At 44.1% G+C, this 20,248-nt stretch overlaps 1 protein-coding gene across 2 annotated transcripts in view; it reads right to left on the reverse strand.

The window, feature by feature from the left end:
* Positions 1-19,305, reverse strand: part of Mllt3 (MLLT3 super elongation complex subunit) — a 258,608-nt gene extending 239,303 nt beyond the window's left edge. Inside the window, exons 1-2 of one of the 2 annotated variants that reach the window (XM_051164029.1) lie at positions 19,014-19,305; positions 17,474-17,654 (exon numbers count right to left, since the gene is read on the reverse strand). In XM_051164029.1, the coding sequence (XP_051019986.1) occupies positions 17,474-17,654; positions 19,014-19,025 (193 nt within the window). In that variant the 5' untranslated portion in view covers positions 19,026-19,305. Of the gene's footprint in view, positions 1-17,473; positions 17,655-18,562; positions 18,781-19,013 lie in introns of those variants that run through there. The other variant, XM_051164038.1, reaches the window with a different exon arrangement.
* Positions 19,306-20,248: the final 943 nt, after the last annotated feature.

Raw genomic sequence — 20,248 nt, forward strand, 5'->3', positions numbered from 1 at the left:
ATAAAGAAAACTCTGGGCCCTTTACAAGCCCACAAGCAGAGAACACCTTGTCCTTTGGCGCCTCTTTACTGCGAAATACGCTCCGCTTACATACGCTGCAAATAAAGGCTATTATGCACTATCGAGAACTGCCACGGCCTCGCCCATCCAGCGACAAGGCGCACAAGTATACTCATTTAACAGGCTGGATCTCCAACAATCCACAGTATTCATGCCTGTCCTCTGCATTGCTCCAACTCTCAAGTCCTTAACTCAGCCCACTGGGTACGCAGTTGAAATAAACCTTAAAATAGTGGCTTTAGGTAAAAGCAATTATTTTACTGCCTGTTGTTTCCGGCTATGATAGCTATGTAAAGTTAATCATTAGAAAGAGCAGTGCATAAATGCTGTGAGCCGAAGAATCGGGGTTACTTTCCTTGTTCACTCACGTACCTCAGTCCTGAGGAAAGGCGTCCATGCCACGACAAAGCCCACTTAGAACTCTCGCAAAATAAGCAGAAATCGTTACGTTAAAAAAGTTAATCCACATTAATCCAAATTAAGTCCAGAGAAAATAATGTCAGTGCAAATGCTAGCATATAGAATGTAAAGTGTCAGCTTCACACAAGTAGCTCATTACAAAACACCCAGGTCATAAGCGTCAGCTTTTATATGCAACAAGAATTGTAAAGTGGAACTAATGTAACCATGATTGACAAACCTTGTAAAAAAAAAAAAAAAAAAGCACATAATTCTAACAGTTATTTGTGCTTGGCCTACAGCTTTGTTATGCATTAGTCAGTAGTACATTTATAATAAGTTTCTCTTTATGATTTAAAAAAAAAAAAAAAAGATGGGGTTAGAGAGATGGCTCAGCAGTTAAGAGCACTGTCTGCTCTTCCAGAGATCCTGAGTTCAATTCCCAGCAACCACGTGGTGGTTCACAACCATTTCCAAAGATATCTGATGTCTTCTTCTGGTGTACAATGTACATCCATTAAATAAATAAATAATTTTTTTTTTTTTTTTTAAAGAAAGAAAGATATTAGCAGGGCATGGGAAGGGGCATGCCTTTAGTTCCAGCACTTGGGAGGCAGAGGCAGGTGGATCTCTGTGAGTTCAAGGCCAGCCTGGTCTACAAAGTGAGTCCAGGAAAACAGGGCTGTTACATAGAGATATCATGTATTGGAGGGGGGAAAAAAAAGATATCTTCTAAGAGATCATAAAATTAAATACAAAATTTACAATAAAAACATCTTTGAAAAAACTGAAATTAACCCTCTCATTTTGGAAAAAATTTTTCTTCTGTTTTGTTTTGTTTTTTTATTATTAATTTATTCTTGTTACATCTCAATGGTTATCCCATCCCTTGTATCCTCCCATTTTTCCCTCCCTCCCATTTTCCCCTTAATCCCCTCCCCTATGACTGTTCCTGGGGGGGATTACCTCCCCCTGTATATGCTCATAGGGTATCAAGTCTCTTCTTGGTAACCTGCTGTCCTTCCTCTGAGTGCCACCAGGTCTCCCCCTCCAGGGGACATGGTCAAATATGAGGCAACAGAGTACATGAGAAAGTCATATCCCACTCTCCACTCAACTGTGGAGAATGTTCTGACCATTGGCTAGATCTGGGTAGGGGTTTAAAGTTTACCACCTGTATTGTCCTTGGCTGGTGCCTTAGTTTGAGCGGGACCCCTGGGCCCAAATCTGCCTATCATAATGTTCTACTTGTAGGTTTCTAGGATCTTCTGGATCCTTCTACTTTGCTATTCTCCCATGCTTCTCTCATCTAGAGTCCCAATAGGATGTCCTCCCCTTTGTCCCAGTTTCCTGGTAAGTGAAGGCTTTCGTGGGACATGCCCCTTGGGCTAGTATGCAGATATAAGTGAGTATATACCATTTGAGTCTTTCTGCTTCTGGATTAATTCACTCATTATGATCATTTCTAGCTCAATCCATTTGTCCACAAATTTCGGGAATTCCTTGTTTTTAATAGCTGAGTAGTATTCCATAGTGTATATGTACCACAGTTTCTTTATCCATTCTTCTACTGAGGGACACTTAGGCTGTTTCCATGGTCTGGCTATTATGAATAAGGCTGCTATGAACATGGTTGAGCAAATTTTCTTGTTGTGTTCTGGAGCATCTTCTGGGTATATTCCAAGGAGTGGAATAGCTGGGTCTTGAGGAAGCCCTACTCCCATTTTTCTGAGATAGCACCAGATAGATTTCCAAAGTGGCTGTACTAGTTTGCATTCTGTTTTGTTTTTTATACAGTTATATCAATCATCTACGCTACAAATAAGGCACGTAGTTTTATTTTTCAACATGTATAGTTATTTTCTCAGCTTAAGTATGAAATCAAATGAAAACTACATTAGTGGGACTGGAGAGATGCTTCGGGAGCTGAGTACTTGCTGCTCTTAAAGGACCCAGGTTTGGTTGCTGGTGTCCACAGCTCAGTGTCTGTAACTGAAGTTCCAGGGCATATGACACACTCTTATGGCTCCTCATACACCAGGCACACACATGGTGCACAGGCACAGCACTTACACACATAAAATATAAACAAAAATAAAAATTACTTTTAAAATCAATTATATCACTTTTGGGGGGGTTGAGACAGAGTTTTTCTGTGTGACAGCCGTGGCTGTCCCAGACTCGTTTTTTTCTTGTTTGCTTGCTTGCTTGTTTTCTTTCTTTTTTAGGTTTTTCAAGATAGGGTTTCTCTGTGTAACAATCCTGGCTTTCCTGGACTCGCTTTTGTAGACCAGGCTGGCCTCGAACTCAGAGGTCCACCTGCCTCTGTTTCCCAAGTGCTGGAATATCACTGACTTTTTAAAGACTCATTTTTAGTTGTGCCTGCATGTGTGCGTGTGCGTGGTGTAGGCCAGAGGCAGCAGATCCCCTCGAGCTAGAGTTAGACCTGGTTGTAAAGCACCCAGTGAGTGCTGGGAACTGCACTCCGGTCCTCTGCCGGAGCAGTACAGGCTCTCAGCGCTGTGCTAACTCCCCTGCCCTCCTGAAATTGTTTTTATGCAGTATATGCCAACTCTCAACCGAAAAAGAACGTTTGTTTCTCCCTGTCCTAGGCATATTATTTCTGCCTGACTTAATGCTATTTCATGGTCACCTTGAACCCACACAAAGATCAGCAATCTGGAAGTGGGCCTCTCCTTCCAGGCATGGACTTTACTGATGGTCCATCCACGCTGTCACTACAGACCTGAGCGACTTCATGGGCATCATCACTTCATTTGTAGTCAGGTTTGGTTTTGTTTTTCTAGACAGCGTTTCTCTGTGTAGCCTTGTCTATCCTGGACTGGCTTTGTAGACCAGGCTGGCCCCAAACTCACATCAATCCACCTGCCTCTGTGTGTGCCACCACACTCAGCTCATAGTCAGTCTTTAAAGTCAGATATAGGCTTTGGAAATGTCCTTAACGCTACACATGGGAGGTAGAATAACAAAGTTATCAAAATCCCACAGGGGGGAAAAAATCAAACATTTGAAACATCCCTATATACTTCCAAAAATGTAGTTACCCCTCATTATTTTCAGGATCCACATCTGAAGACCCAACCAACCATGCATGGAAAAGAAATCCTTTGTAAGCCAGGGGTGGTGATGCACGTCTTAAACACCAGCACTAGGGAAGGCAGAGGCAGGTGGATCTCTGTCAGTTCAAGGCCAGGGTGGTCTACAAAGCAAGTGTAGGACCAGCCAGGGCTAGACAGAGAAACCCTATCTCTAAAAACAAAACATAACAAATGAACAACAAAAAAAATAGCATTTTATAATGCTACCCAAGTTGTTAAATGGACAACTTTTCCAGTACATTAAGGGACCAAATGCTGGGCACACTTTCTTCCATCCTGGCTGCATGCAACGCAGGTCAATTCTTACCTTACCAATGGAAACAAGCAGGTATATGAAATTACACCTCAGGAAAGCAAACCAAGTAACAAAACCTCAAATCAGTGGGGGAGGTACTCAATCAAAAGGAAGACATGAAAAAGCCAAGGATCTGTGGATACAATCTAGACTTGCATTTCAAGAAGTTCCAAATAAACACTGGGTTTCTTTAGACCCTGGAATGCTTCAACCTCTCAGTGGTTGCTGATGGTTGTTAACAGGATTAATCCAGCCAGAAACATAACCAAATGCTAATCATAAGATTCTAAATTACTGACACTCCTAACAATTTAGAAAGAAAGTCTTTTCTAGACTGGGTGTATATCTTAGTGGAAGGACACTTAGGAGCCTGACACATAGGAGACACTGGATCAGATCTCCAGCCTCCAAAAAAGAAAGGATAAAAACCTCCAAAAAAAGAAAGGATTAAAACAAAACAAAAACGAAAACAAAATGGGGCATATGGGAGTATACCTTTTTCCAAATAATTTTCCTTAGGAAAAAAGAAAAATTAAATATAACAGCACAGGTACACTGCCTGGCAAGATAAGCAGTGAGTATTAAACAAACGGAGGCTACCCTGTTGCTGTTATAAAAGCATTAAACCAATTACAAACCCGGGTTTGTCCTTTTTTCAAGCTGGAAAATCACCATTTATTGTTCATACTTTCCCAGAGCCCTGTGGACACTGCTTCCCGGTCACTGAGATCTGTTTGGCTCCATTCTAAACCTCAAAGTCTGGTGGTATTTCATGAACTAAGTAAAAATTGAGCATAGAGATGGCCACTCGTTTCAAAGTTGCCTAGCTTTTAAAAACACACCAAAAATAGACGAAGACAGAGCAGGAAAGACGAGACTGTAGTTGAGAGCACTTTCTGCTCTTCCAGGGGACCCAAGTTTGCCGCCCACCTCCTACATCTGCTGGTTCCCAAACTCCTTTAACTCCAGCGCTAGGGAACCCAACACCCCCTTCTGGCCTTTGTGGGTACTACACTGAAGAGCACACAGAGACACACATACACTCCTAATTTTTTTTTTAAGATGGGGGCCCGGAGATTAGCGTTAAAAAAAAAAAAAATAAGGACAAGGCCTGGTGTGGTGGCCTACACCTTTAATCACAGCACTCCGGAGGCAGAGGCAGGAGGATCACTGTGAGTTCAAGGCCAGCCTTGTCTACAAAGCAAGTCTAGGACAGCCAAGGCTACACAGAGAAACCCTGCCTCGAAAAACCAAAATAAAATAAAAAATAAGGACAAAGTGGCTTTCCACGCAAACCTGACAACCTGAGTTCAATCCACAGAAACACATGGTGGAAGGAGAGAATGGATTTCAAAAGTTGTCCTATGACCAATACATACATGCATGGCACATGCATGCACACTCTTACACACACACATCCAAACACATGAGCATACAACTTTTATTAATAATAAATATTATTATGGAGGCTGGAAGAGATAGCTCAGAGGTTAAGAGCACTGGCCCCTCCTCCAAAGGTCCTGAGTTCAATTCCCAGCAACCACATGGTGGCTCACAGTCATCTATAATGAAACCTGGTGCCCTCTTCTGGCGGGCAGGCATATGTGCAGGCAGAACATCGTATACATAATAAATAAATGGGCTGGAGAGACGGCTCAGTGGTTAACAGCACTGTCTGCTCTTCCAGAGGTCCTGAGTTCAATGCCCGGCAACCACATAGTGGCTCATGACCATCTATAATGTGATCTGATGCCCTCTTCTGGCCTGCAGGTGTACATGTAGCTAGAGCACTCATACACATAAAATAAATAAATATATATCTCTAAAAAATAATAATTACTAAATAAAAATTAACATTAAAAGGGGGTATGGAGATGACGGTACATGCCTTTAATGCCAACAAAAGCAGACAGATAATCTGTGAGTTGGGGGTAAACCTGTTCTACATAGTGATTTCTATGTCTGCCAGAGATACACAGCAAGAACTTCTTTCAAGGAGGGAAATTTATTTTTGCCTATTAACAAAGATAGACTAGCCAGGCGTGGTGGCACACGCCTTTAATCCCAGCACTTGAGAGGCAGAGGCAGGTGGATCGCTGTGAGTTCGAGGCCAGCCTGGTCTAAAAAAAATGAGTCCAGGAGAGCCAAGGCTGCACAGGGAAACCCCATCTCAAAAAACCAAAAAACAAAACAAAACAAAGACAGACCTGAGCCAGGCAGTAGTGGTACACGCTTTTAATCCCAGCACTCAGGGAAGCAGAAGCAGGCGGATCTCTGTGAGTGCAAGGCCACCCTGGTCTACAAAATGAGTCCAAGACAACCAGGGCTACACAGAGAAACCCTGTCTGGGGGTGGGGGTAATAGAACTATTCTTAAAAAGTGACTCTATTTTTCAGTTGGGTTATTTGGTTTGGTGATGTTTAATTTCTTGATTTTGGATATTAGATCTTTGTCAGATGTAGGGTTAGTGAAGATCTTTTCCCAGTCTGTAGGCTGTCACTTTGTTCTCTTGACAGTGTCTCCTGCCTTACAGAAGCTTCTCCGCCTCATGCGGTCCCATTTATTAATTGTTGACCTTAACGCCTGGGCTGTTGGTGTTCTGTTCAGGAAGTTGTCTCTTGTGCCAATGTGTTCCAGGCTTTTCCTCACTTTTTCTTCTAAGCGATTTAGTGTCTCTGGTTTTATGTTGAGGTCTTTAATCCACTTGGACTTGAGTTTTGTGCACATCGAATCCCTACTCTGATCTACCCAATGGACAGCACATTCTCCACAGTTATGTGGAGAGCGGGGACTGACTTGACATGAACTCTAGGTGCACCATATTTGTCCACTTCCCCTTGGTGGGGAGGCCTGGTGGCACTCAGAGAAAGAATAAGCAGGCTACCAAGATGAGACTTGATAGCCTATGACCATATAGTGGGGGAGGAGGTCGCCCTGGGTCATAGACCCAGGGGAGGGGAATAGGGGAGGGAGGAACAGAAGGATACAAGTGATGGGATAACAACTGAGTTGTAATCTGAATAAATTAATAAATTTTCTTAAAAAGCATTAAAAAATGTGATTCTATGTACACAACAATTCCCACTGAATTCAACGGTGCTTTTGTTTACACAATCAGTTCCTGAGCTACAGAGGAAATGAATTTTAGAAATGAGAAGCAATTTACAATTTGGAGGGATGGAAGCCAAGTTTCGGGTTCAAGAAGCCTTTTCTTATTTGTATCATCTACCTTTTATTACAGTAATGCCCAAAACTTCCAGGATGCAGGAGGCATATGTGGGATAGAGGCATGTCAGCAGGACCTGGTGACACAGAAACCCAGTACTGTAACTGAGAGGAGGGAGGCACTTGCATGGGAGTGAAGGTGTGTGCAGCAGTGTCATACCCCTGGAGCTGCAATTACAGGCAGTTATGAACCACCCAACACAGGGGCCGGGGGATCAGTCAAGCCCTCTGCAGGAGTGTCATGTGCTCTTAACTGTTGTGCCATATTTTCATCCCACATTGAAAGATTATTAGTGTTTAAGGAAATTTTAAATATATTTCACTTTTTAAGATTAACATATATGCACTAAACATTTAGCCTGGTATAGATAATAGCATCACTGATGGAGTCTATGGAAAAGAAATAAACAAACAAAAATAGCTTTGACACAATTAAATACTTTCAAATGAAAAAAAAACTATTTGACTCTGAGAATATCAACCTTCAAACATAATAACTAAGTTCAACTAGTCATATTTAGAATCAGTAAGGATTAATAATCATCTTTATAATCAATACTGATTATTACTCTAAGTAGATTGACCTCAGAATCAAAAATAAAAGCTAGTTTCATTTTCTCTAATAAAGCTAACTTTGAATGAAGGCGAGCAAGATGGCTCAGTGGTAAAGATGCTTGCTGCCAAGCCTACCTTGTGTGCTTCACACACACAAAGTAGAAGGAGCAAAGCAACTCTTGTAGATACTCTCTCTGCAAGCCATCATGTGTCCACACATACACACATATAAAAATAAATTAAAATATGTCTTTAATTCTAGCACTTGAGATGCAGAGGCAAGAGGATCTCTGTGAGTTCGAGGCCAGTCTGGTCTCTATAAAAAGTTCTAGGACACCCAGAGATAGACAGTGAGACCTTGTCTCAAATACCAAGGAGGAGCCGGGCATGGTGGCACATGCCTTTAATCCCAGCAGTCAGGAGGCAGAGGCCGGTGGATCACTGTGAGTTCTAAGCCAGCCTGGTCTACAAAGCAAGTCTAGGACAGCCAAGGCAACACAGAGAAACCTTGTCTCAGAAAAAAACAAAAAAACAAAAATCACACACACACACCAAAAAAAAAAAAAAAAAAAAAAAAAACAAGGGTGGCCAGGTGCACACCTGTAATCCCAGCACTCAGGGAGGCAGAGGCAGGCAGATCCCTGTGAGTTCGAGGCCAGCCTAGTCTACAAAACAAGTCAAGGACAGCCGAGGCTACACAGAGAAACTGTCTAGGGGGAAAAGGGGGGTGGAGCGAGGAAGAGAAGGGCTAAAGAGATGGCTTATCAGTTAAAAGTGCTGGGAGCTCTTGAGACAATTCACAGCACCACACGGCCACTCACAACCTCCATAGCTCCACTTCCAGGAGCCAGGACGCCATGTTCTCTCTTCCTCAGTCACCAAGCACACAGATGGGGCACAGACACCCATGCAGGTAAACACTTGAACATAAAAGACAAGAAAAAAAATTTTTTAACTGAGAAAATGTTTTAAACTAGCTTTTTAAATTAAAAAAAAAAAAAATAATAACAACGGTCACTGGCTTTCCTTCTACACACTAAGTAAATCAAACCCAAATATTAGTCTTATTGCTTAAAATTCAATAATAACCTTCTTAGACCTCAAATCAAGCAAACTTACTACACTTTAAATAATGTGGTAACACAGCCTTATTTCTATAACAAGGCTCTATATCCTTCCCTCCACTGTACAAGTGGCAAAAAGAGCAGTGCGGATAAACTATCAGGGGACAGTTACTGGCCACTAAGCACCGACAGCTGTCCTAATGACTTCATCACAAAGGAAAGTATTTCAATTTTATCTTACGTGTGTGAATGTTTAGACTATATGTATGTTGTGCACCGTGTGCATGCCTAGTGACCACAGAGGCAAGAGGTGCCAACGGGTGCGAGGAACTGAACCTGGGTCTTCCATAAAACCAGAAAGTTCTCTTAACAACTGGGTCATCGCTCCAGCCTCAACCCAAGGAGAAAATCTTAAATCAATCCATAAAAGGAATGTGATTTGATACAAAACTAGCCATGGTACTTTTTCCTTTAAAATATTGTCTCCCGTGGTCACTACTGCTTAATTAAATGTAGGCCATGCCTATAAGCACAGCTATTGCAGAACATTTCTCTGCTGACAAAGGTGAACTGTTACTCGGTGCTTTAAAAGTAAACACTGACACCACTTATTACCAGTTCTCTTTGCACAGGTACACGTATGACTCACTGTGTCTACACCCAAGAGCACTGCACATTTCTAGGCATCTAGCTAAAAGTAACAAGAGAGGTAGGGCCATAGCTCAATTGGTTAAGCGCTTGCCCAGCAGGCAAGAATCCCTAAATTTGATCCCCAGCACCACATAAACTAGGTGTGGTAGCACATATTTGTAATCCTAGCACTTAGCTCTTAGGAGGCAGGAGCAGGGGGATCAGGAGTGCAAGGACATTCTCAAAGGCATAAGAAGTTCAAAGCTGCCAGGCGGTGGTGGCACAAGCCTTTAGTTCCAGCACTCCGGAGGCAGAGGCAGGTGGATCACTGTGAGTTCAAGGCCAGCCTGATCTAAAACACTAGTCCAGGACTGCCAGCGCTACACAGAGAAACCCTGTCTCGAAAAACCAAAAAAGAAAAAAGAAATTTAGAAGCCAGGCATGGTGGCAAGATGAATACAAATCTGTTATGATTTCTAGGCTAGCCTGATATACAAAGCAAGGTCTTGCCTCAAAAACAAACAGAAAGAAGGCATCTGAATGATCAATAAACAACATCAGGTAAAAATGCCTAAAATTTAAATGAAATTATGAATAAAAACTAACTTCAAACAAAAATACTCTATTTCCATTACAAGTCAAAGCTAACAAACATACTAGGCAAGGTGCTCCTGCCTGTAGTCCCAGCACTCAGGAGACAGAGACAAGCAGATCTCTGTGAGTTTGAGACTAGCCTGGTCTACATAGCAAGGCCAGGATAGCAAGGGTTACAGAGAGAAACCCTGTTTCAAAAAAAATGAAACTCATTTCTGGTCACATCTGACCATAGCTAGTACAAATAAAGGTGCATGCATGTCAGCAATCAATGACTCATATTCTAGGCTAGTTTCCAAACTCTGGCCCATGTGCACAAGGTAATAACATATGCAAAGATGCACACTGTACAGGTTAGAAAACGATTACATAGTCTTTCTCAACATAGGAAGAGTAAGGCCAACTACACAATATATTCCACAGTGAAATACTGAAGAGACGGATACTAGGAAAGGAACTGACTGCTACAGCTAAAAGGTGGCTAGAGTAACAAGCCCATCCCGAAAGGAAGAACAGTATGCAAAGGGTTCATTCAGGAAAGATGTATAAGAAAATTTGGGGCCGGGCATGGTGGCGCATGCCTTTAGTCCCAGCACTCAGGAGGCAGAGGCAGGCGGATCGCTGTGAGTTCGAGGCCAGCCTGGTCTACAAAGTGAGTTCAGGACAGTCAAAGCTACACAGAGAAACCCTGTCTCAAAAAAAAAAAAGAAAGAAAGAAAGAAAATTTGGGAAGCATTTAAAAACCTTCAGCTACACCTATAACACTTAATTCTTTAGAATTAAAACAAAGAACTAAATAAGATAAGATAAAAGTGTCAGCTCTTTCTTGGTAGTACAGATTTGAGGGTTTGTTATGTAATTCTTTATATTTTCATGCGAAGTGAAAAAGCAATCATGAGACAGCATGATGGTGAAAGACTTTTTTGTTGTTTTTTTGTGTTGTTGTTGTTTTTGAGACAGGGTCCAAAAAAAAACCCATAAGATTTTCAATGAAAGTGGAAATGTTCATCTGTCTATCCTAGGTACCAAGAAGTGTTCTAGGCATTCAAAAAATACTTGTTGAGTGAGTTAATTAATTAAAAGGACTAGGTATAGTGGCATATACCTTTAATCCCAACACTGAGGCAGATGGATCTATGAGGTCAAGGAAAAATTCCAGACCAACCAGAGCTATCTAGTGAGATCTTGTCTTAAAAGAAACAAACAGATATAGATTGATTGACAGGTAGATAGATATGTGATAGATAAAATTTTAAGTATCTATCCTATAACATTATAAGATATGGATTAGACATAACATATTTTATATGTTATATATGCATTATATGCTTAGTTTATACATGTTATATATATGGTATGCAATATATAATTTATTATATGTTAATCATAATATAATAATTAAAAGATATTAATAGATAAAACATGTACATATGGGTAAAAATATTAACGATTATCTATGAAATTTTCAAATAACTTGTCTCTGTATTTATTAGGTTTGTTTTTCCATAAATACATGTATAGCAATACCTTAGTAAAAACATGATTTTCATTTATATTAAAATTGATATGAGGGGGCTTGGAGAGATGACTCAGTGGTTAAGAGCGCCACCTGCTCTTCCAGAGGTCCTGAGTTCAATTCCCAGAAATAACATGGTGGCTCACAACCATCTATAATATGATCTGATGTCCTATTCTACAGATAAAGCACTCATATACAATAAATAATACAAATAAATCTTTTAAAAATGATAGGAACACCTCATAAAGGCTGCATTGTCCAATTGCGGCATGCAATGGTTTTTTTTATGATTTATTTACATGTACATGTGTAGTTTTGTGGCCGTATACGCCATATCTGTGTAGCTTTGCCATAAAAGGCACTGGGTCCTCAGAGCTGGAGTTATAGGCAGTTGGAAACCACCATCACAGTGATGGGAACCAAACCAGCTACCTCTGAAAAGGCAGCCAGCCCTCTTAACCTAGAGCTGTGATTCCAGACCAATAATTTCCCTTTTTGTTGTTGTTTTTTGGTTGGTTGGTTGGTTGGTTGGTTTTAGGTTTTTTTGTGACAGAGTTTCTCTGTGTAGCCTTGGCTGTCCTGGACTCACTTTGTAGACCAGGCTGACATCAAACTCACAGTGATCCACTTGCCTCTGCCTCTCCAGTGCTGGGAGGTAAGTCTAGCTTTAAGGACCTTTACCCCTTCGCTGGAGTGCTGGGATTACAGGCATGTGCCACCACCACCGGGCCAATTTCCCATTTTCTAAAGCCACCTCTTTGGATGACTCAAATCAGGAAAAGATGAGGGGGGGGGGGGTAGGAAAGAGGGAGAGAAGGAGAAGAGGGAAGGGGAAAGAGAAGGGAGAAGGCTGAGGGGAGAAAGGCAGGGACAGGAAAACAGAAAGAGACAGCCATGCCGTCTTTAAGGCAAAGTTATAATTGGTGCCTCACCATTCTTTGTGCAGAGGTATTTCTACAGGAGTTACTTAAAGTAATTACTGAACAAGCAAACTTCTGCACAATACAAACACAATGTATCATCAAGCAGACTGTAAAATCAGCTATAAAATACATCCAGTCAAGCTCCAGTTTGGATTATCCTTTTGTGAAGAGAAACAATGAGAGAACTATGGTTTCCTTGGTATGAGGAGGGAAAAATCCTTGAAACTCCTGTCTTTTCTCTTTCTGTAACATGAGTTACATGTATTACTGGCAACAACAGTAATGGCTACAGAGAGAAATCACTTTGCACATGATAGGTTCTTTATCCATGTCAGACTGTACGACTGTATGCTGAAAACCTAGTTTGTGTCAGCCTGCAGACTTCACTGTTCCTACTTCTCGGAGTGGTGACACTAAAGCTCTTTTTTTTCACAATAGCTCTAAGTTTCTTTGTCTCATTCTCAGTAGTAGACAGTGTATCTGGGGCTGTGTGACAACACAATTGACTGAATATAACAGCGGATACAGTAGCCACTAGTCATATTGATGAAACCAGACATTAAAGACATTTTTAACATAAAACATGCGCTACTTCTCATTAAATTTTGCTGTTTTAAGAATATTTTTCACACACACACACACACAAAATATATTTTTCATTAGGACAATATATGCTGACAGGTCATAAGCTAGTTGTTCTTACATAGAAAGGCCTTTTGACGTCTGATTTGTGAGAATACAGCCTGAGGTGTCATGAGCTTGAGAATAATGGCATATTTAATCTACGATGAACAAGTTGCACTTCTACAACTATTCTCATAACTCAAATGAAAAAAGGAGATGGTGAGTGAAGGGGTCTCCTAACCCAGCGGGGGGGGGGGAGGGGGCACCCAGTGTGCACTTCCTGACCCTAATTCCTCTTGACCACCAATCAGCAGAGCCTCTCCATAGTTAAAACCCACTCTTCTGACCCTGTTTAAAATGGTCTGTTAGGTTTGTACTCCTTTACTTCAGTCTCACAGAGAAGTAGTTGACTATGATGATCGTCTAGATTAAAAAAAAAAAAAAATTCCCATCACCACTAACACAAAAAAGGACCTACTCAAGGCAACCATTTGCAAGACTGATGCCTGGTACTCAGAACCTATTCCCACACATATATGTGCAAAATCTGGGGAGACACATTCTCTAATGGGGTCCCTCGGACTTAACAACTTCCCTCACAAGTCACAGCACTTCAAGATGTTCCTCTACGTACATATAGATTTGTCACTTTTTACAGGTTACCATCACCCATTTGAAGTCCCCTATATGACTTCTTTCTTCATATTTTGCTATTAAATAAAGAGTCACAAAAAATATTTGTTGTTTGTATGCTTGCAAAGTCATAGCTACTAGAAAATTCCTAGAAAATCTGCCCAGTTCAATGATATAAGCATTTAAAATCTTAACCCATTTGAGCCAAACGCCCTGCCAACTTTCCATACCTAGCTGACATTTCCACCAGCACAGATGAGATCCCTCCAGCAATTCATCTGTCAAGCACCATAAGAAGGGCTGCTTACATTTCTTCACCCTGATAAGGTCTAAGGCTGTTCACTGGTCAATGCCAGTCTCATCAAAGCCACATGCAACTGAGATCCATCCATCCTTATTTTTTTAATGTGTGCATTTTAAAGTGTCTCCAAAGACAAAATATACAAGATATACACAAAATTTCAACTAAAGAACCTTCACATACTAGGTACTTGATTAAAAAAACAAAAGTTATCCAAATTCCTTTGAAAGATACAAATCAGAGCTATGTAATAGAACTAATCGCAATGCCTAAACCAAAGGAGAGCTGTAAGGCTGTGCTGATAACGTTTTATCTGCCCACTCAAAGGACTAGAGGTGACAAATAAAAAGCTATCAATTCATACCAGTGGCCAAATTAGCTTTCATAAAATAATAAGCAACAGCTTTCACATCATAAATGTCAATAGAACAGATTGTGATAGTAAGGATGGCTATAATTGAAAGGAAAGTTCACTGAAATTTAGATCTGACCGAAAATGAAAACATTAATATTTTAAATGGAATGTTTTGAATATGACTATTCATTTCAGTCATATTAGACCAGCATAAATCTTTGGTAATAATATGTAAGATATGGTCTTCTCCTGCAAATAGATAGTCTGAAAATGCATCAACTCTGACCTGCCTATTCTTCATTAGCTAATGGATATTCTAGGCTTCACTATTTCATCAAAATCTCTTTTTCGAGGACTGCGTGCCAGTAGTTTTAAATTAAAGGTCTCCCACACGTCTTTGTGGCAAAGTAAAACCTCATTAATTCAAATCCAATTAGCTCAATTCTGAAATGGTATATATAATTCTTATTTGGCAACAAGTTGAAAATACTATAATTTCTTCCTCTACAAGTTCTCATAATATTATTGTGAAGTAAAGGAAATCAACCTGAAAATCAATTTGCTTTTCTAACCCAAGGATTACAAAGCTAAGGACTCATCCATCTTCATGGCTGAGCAATTCCTGTTCAGATCTGGGGTTCCTCGACTTATTAGCTACTGTATATAATATTCAGGAGTTAACTTGTCACTGCTAATAGTTTAGAGTGTAAGCATCCCTTTAAACATCCCATACTCAGATCTTTCTTAAATTCCTTTTTGTATGTCCTACCATCTCCAATTAATTAAACTTTATCCTATCATTTATATCTGCCATAGAGCAAGACACAGCACCTTAAAGATACTAGTAGAAGCCTTGGGAATTCCTTGCACTCTTACTCTCCAATTATTCTTATCACTTTCAGATATTTTATAAGTCAAAAAAAAAAAAGAGATGCTAGGATTAAATTGCACACTTGGCATTGCTTGGGTTTACAGCTGACTGTTCCCAATGAACAGCGAAACCTCTCGCAATCTGAATTATGTGTAATTACAATATGACAAGGTCTCTCCTGGGTGATATAAGTTGGCATTTTTCCCAGGACTTGTCACATCATGGGAACCACACAACACAAATAAAAATCCAAAAATAAACATTTTAAAACAATGGCTCATAGACACTTACAGAAACTCCACAGTTGAGAACTGAAATTGTACAGTCCAATCAACGGACATCTCTCAGCAGAGATCTAAGAAGACATCCCTGTTATCAAGGGCTCAGCCCACTTTGCAGGTGTGTGCTATGGAAACACCAAGCCCTCCATCCCTCAGGCTGGACAGAAAACCATTAAGTAGTGGATATGCAGGGCAACATCACCACCACCAGCACCAGCACCACCACCTCAGGGAAATGGTGGTAAAGAGAATTGCTTGATTATCAAGGTGTCTAAACAAAGTTACTTAAGAGCAGTATTTTGCAACAACTCAGTTGATTTCCCTAACACAACAAATACTGCTTTTTAAAGTGTTATTTTGCCTTGAAGTGAGTGGCAGCCAAGTAACAGCAACTGAGTAGCAAGGAGCTCAGCTGGTGCTGTCTTTTGTTTCAACTCCTCTGGAGTGGCTCTACCGACCACTATGGGAAGAGATAGAGTCCATCAAACACCATCGCAGATGCCTGCAGACAGCCTGCCAGTGCGCATCCTTAGTGCAGCTTTGAGGAAATACAAAACACAGTATCTGTCTATATGTTCAGCTAAAGTGCTAACGAAAGCTAAGTGTTCCCTCCTCTAGGCTGTGCACATCCCCACCACCTAATGGAAGCAGGATGTACTTACTAACCATTCAACGAGGCCCATCAGAGGTCCAACTGTTGAAGTTTTGAAAGGGAGCTCTACACCTAACCACTAAAGGCACAACAAAGAAACAAACTAAATCCTACTTCCTATCATACAAGCGCTGAAAATAAAAATAAACACAAACCCTGCCACCTCAAAGGCACACAACCCTTTTTTTTTTTCCTTTCTTTATTTGGCCCCTGAATGTTCAATCATTTCTACATGCCTCTACACAGAACAGATTTATTATGATGTTACTCTAAGAAAGTGCAGGAGTTCTAGATGCCAATAAAGATCACTGATCTGATCGAATGGAAGATAACTACCAGATAAATGAAGCTGCTCACAAACAAAGCACCTTACTGTATTTGTAGTTACCTCCAGTAATCCAACTAAAACAACCAGAGAGCAGCTTCTCAGAGGCAGAGGGAATAAAAAATCAGTTTTTTTTTAGAACCTCTTCAAATATCTTTTTAAATGACACCCCTTTCTTCTCTCCCCCCCCAAATATTGTCCTGCATGTTCTCTCCCTCGCCCTCCCCCCCTCCCCATAACACCCCAATGTTTGGAACCATAGAACCTCAATAAGAGTATGCAAAACAGACAGAGGATCAAAGTGTAGAAGAAATTAGCAAAACAGCATCTTTGCCAGAAACTTAGCTTTTAACCTTAAAGGAAACCCCCTCCCCTTTTTGAGTCCCAACCAGAAGACACTTCAGAATGTGGCTAAAAACCTACTGGAACAGTAAAATAAATGCCCAGGAAGTGAAGGGTGGTTGGGGGGGGGTGGGTGGGATAAGTCACCAAACTAGTAAAATCCAGACTGAGGTGAGGTGGAGGCTAACTCCCAAAGGGTGAGTCTACAGCAACTCGCACTCAGTCTTCAACAGAGAGAAGGCCAGAAGAGCCTATAGAACTGATTTCTCTAAACGCAGCAGTAACTACCTCCAATGCATTCTTGGTTAGCAACACAGGTACATCTCGTTTTCTCCAAGGGTGGGGACAAGCTGTTTATTCCCTCCAGCCCCGCTCTCCAAACCTCCAAACCCAGTAACTAATTGCACCTTCCCCCAAAGGACCCGCAGCAACCCAAGAGAGCTGGGATGAATAAACACGCGACACCTGACGGTCCTTTCTCTGCTGACTTTCTCGGAGCCCAAGTCAACGGCTGGCGCGCGCGCCGGGCAGCAGGGTCCTGGCCGCCGCCGCGCCGCGCCCCCCTGGTCCCAGGCTAGACCCGCAAGCGCGACGCGGGAGTGGGGGGGGGGGGCGGGGAACAGCCCGGGGAGCGCCAGAGCCCGGCGATTGTTTCCTCTCGAGCAAAGACATTTTTTATCAAGTCTCTTTTGTATTCAAGCCCTACCTCTTTTTGGCCTAGGGAAGCTTTCGTGCAAGTGGAAGACGACTTTCTCCACAAAGTGCTGAATGTTACTGTGCTCCGGGCCGCGCACGAACACCATCCAGTCGTGGGTGAAGCCCTCCACTGTGGGTTTCTTTCTCACCTGGGCGCGGTGCCCCAGCTCCAGCTTCACCTGCACGGCACACTGTGGGCAGGGGGAGGAGAGACAGCCGTGAACAACAGGAAGGCGACCGTTCACAGCTCAACATTGCGCCTGACATTTTTTCCCTCCTCCCTGAAACGCACATAAAAGGAAACGGCAGTGCCCTCTGCATCCACGTTTCACGCGCGTGGGCGCGCACACCCCACAGCCCCAGATACACCGGGCCGGGTCGTAGGGGCCCAGGGCGCCGCTGCACAGCGGCCGGGATTGTAACGGAATGTTACCCCTAGTCGCTAAGGGGGTCGGGGAAAGGGAAAAGCACGACCACCACGGCAAGCACGACAAGAAACGCATCGGTAACAAATTAGGAGACAATCAGGAAGGGATGCCGGGGCGCTTTCCCAGCGTGGGAGGGGAGGTGACTGGGATGCGGCCCGGGGGTTTTAGCGAGCCCCCTCCCCGAAAGTACCGCGGCGAGAGGCACACGCCGAGGAAGTCTTTGTGTACGTGTGTGTGTGCGTGCGTGTGGAGCGCGGTGCCAGGCGGAATGGAAACTACAGGCAGTCTCTGCTGATGGGCACAAACTCCCGTGTTCTTTCTTACCACGGGGTTCATGCACAAGAATGAGACGTCGTCACACACACACGCGCGCACGAAAACACGCCAAGGCATCCATAACTCAAAGCACCCCGCACCCCTCGGCGAACAGCCCCCCACGATCGCCGAGGCCAGCCCAACAGAGCCCCCGCTGCACACTTTCAAGAGCCAAAGTGGTCGCAAACTCCCTCCTGCCTCCCCAACCAAAGCCACGAAACGCAGAAAGGCAAGGCTGCCGGCGGACCGCCGCCGAGCCCCGGTAGCGCACACCGGCCACTGAGGCAAAGTTGCGAGCAGCCTCGCCGCTGTCAGCCCGCACACTGGGGCTCACGCGCGCGCCTCGGAGAACGCACCATCGTGGCGGCCGCGGCGCTCGGCGGAGGTGCGGCCGCAGCGACTGCTCGCCGCGTCCCCGGACCGTGCCCGCAGCTCCCGGCAGCGGCGGCGGCGGCGGCGGCGGCTGAAATATGGCTGAGTTATTATTCGCCTCCTTCCACCGGGTGTGAGTGTGTGTGTGCGCGCGTGTGAGCCAGAGGGAGTGTGAGTGCGCTTCTTGCGATTGCAAAGAGGCGAGGCGGGCGGGAGGCGCGGGAGGGCGGGGGGGGGGGGGTTGGCGGCGAGTGTGCGAGTGTGTGCGCGCGCGCCGGGGGGGTGGGGAGGAGGGAGAGGCGGCAGCTCCCCGCGAGCAAAACCAACCTTTCTCTAATTGGAACCGCGGAGCGCTGGCGCTGTCTGGGCTGCGGCGGCGCGGGGCGGAGGAAGAGAGGGAGGGGGGCTTTTATTATTATTTTTGCATGTACTTACCGAGCTAGCCATGCCTGGGGGCCCGGAGGTTTGCCGGGGTGTTGTGTGGTACCCCCCTCCCCCGCCCCCTTCAGCTGTAATTCATGAAGAGGCTGCTATGAATGAGAGTGCGCCCGGGAGCGGAGGGTAGATGGCGGACATGCTCTGCCTTTGCCCCCACCCCACCCCGCGCTCGATCGCTCTCTCGCTCGCTTATTAAACTCAGCCCCAAAAGCAAAAGCAGCAGCAGCAGCAGCAGCAGCAGCTCCGGGGCCAGAGGATGAGTCCGGAGCATGCGCCGTGGCGCCTGACACCCGGGCTTCAAGCCTCTCGGGGCGGAGGGAGGGCGCGCGGGCGGGGCGGAGCGCGCGGGGAGGCCGATCGACCGAGCCAGGGGGAGCTGGAAAGAGCCAATCAGCGACCGCCTCCCGAAACCCCGGCGGCCCGCAGCGCCACACTGGAACGCCTTGCTTAAAGTAACAGGTTCCTGCTGGGGGAGGGGGGGAGGAAATGGAGGGAGGGGGCCTGGTGCTGGGAGAGCGGCCAGCTGGGGAGCCATCCTGGCCCCTGTGCAAACTCCGTTCGCCCTACAATAAAAAACGGATTAAAACTGCTGGAATGTGGCCACTGCCTGGAGCCCCCAGCCGCCGGAGAAGGGGTTGTTAAATCAAGTCTTTGGCTGTAGTGAGCACGTTTGGGAAGGGGGAGCGGGCTTGCTTTTACTTTCCAGCATGGATTTTTGTGGGTTTGTGCTGAAATCGCAAGAACGCACACCCAAACAAACTTACTTAAACAGAGAACAGAAAGAGAGAGAAATCCACGCTACCGAGGGGGGGAAAAAGCCTCCAAATAGTAATCTCTCTGAGACTGAGCAGCCGGCTGCAACCTTAAATCCCTTTCCCTATCTACTCCCAGGCACCAGCCCGCTCAGCCCTCCTGCCGCCGCCACTGAAAACTTAAAAATGAAATAAACCTGAAGCCAGAATGTCATTTCCTTCCTAGGAAACGCCTCCCGCTTTGGTGATCCCGGGCCAAGAAGCTGCACAAAACCATTCCCAGGTGAAGGCGGAACACCTGGGACTGCCCGGAGCAGACCCTTTGGGAACCAGCTTCCCAGTTGTTTTCTTCGGGATGTCTCCCCACCCGTCCCCCGCTGACAACCTGCTGGGTTGCATCAGGGTCTGCCCTCTCTCTAAGGACGCACTAGGCTACTGGGAGCCTTAAAATAGATAACGTTAATACTGACTGTAATGTGC

Source organism: Acomys russatus, chromosome 2 (genome assembly GCF_903995435.1).
Source record: "Acomys russatus chromosome 2, mAcoRus1.1, whole genome shotgun sequence".
Taxonomy (NCBI): domain Eukaryota; kingdom Metazoa; phylum Chordata; class Mammalia; order Rodentia; family Muridae; genus Acomys; species Acomys russatus.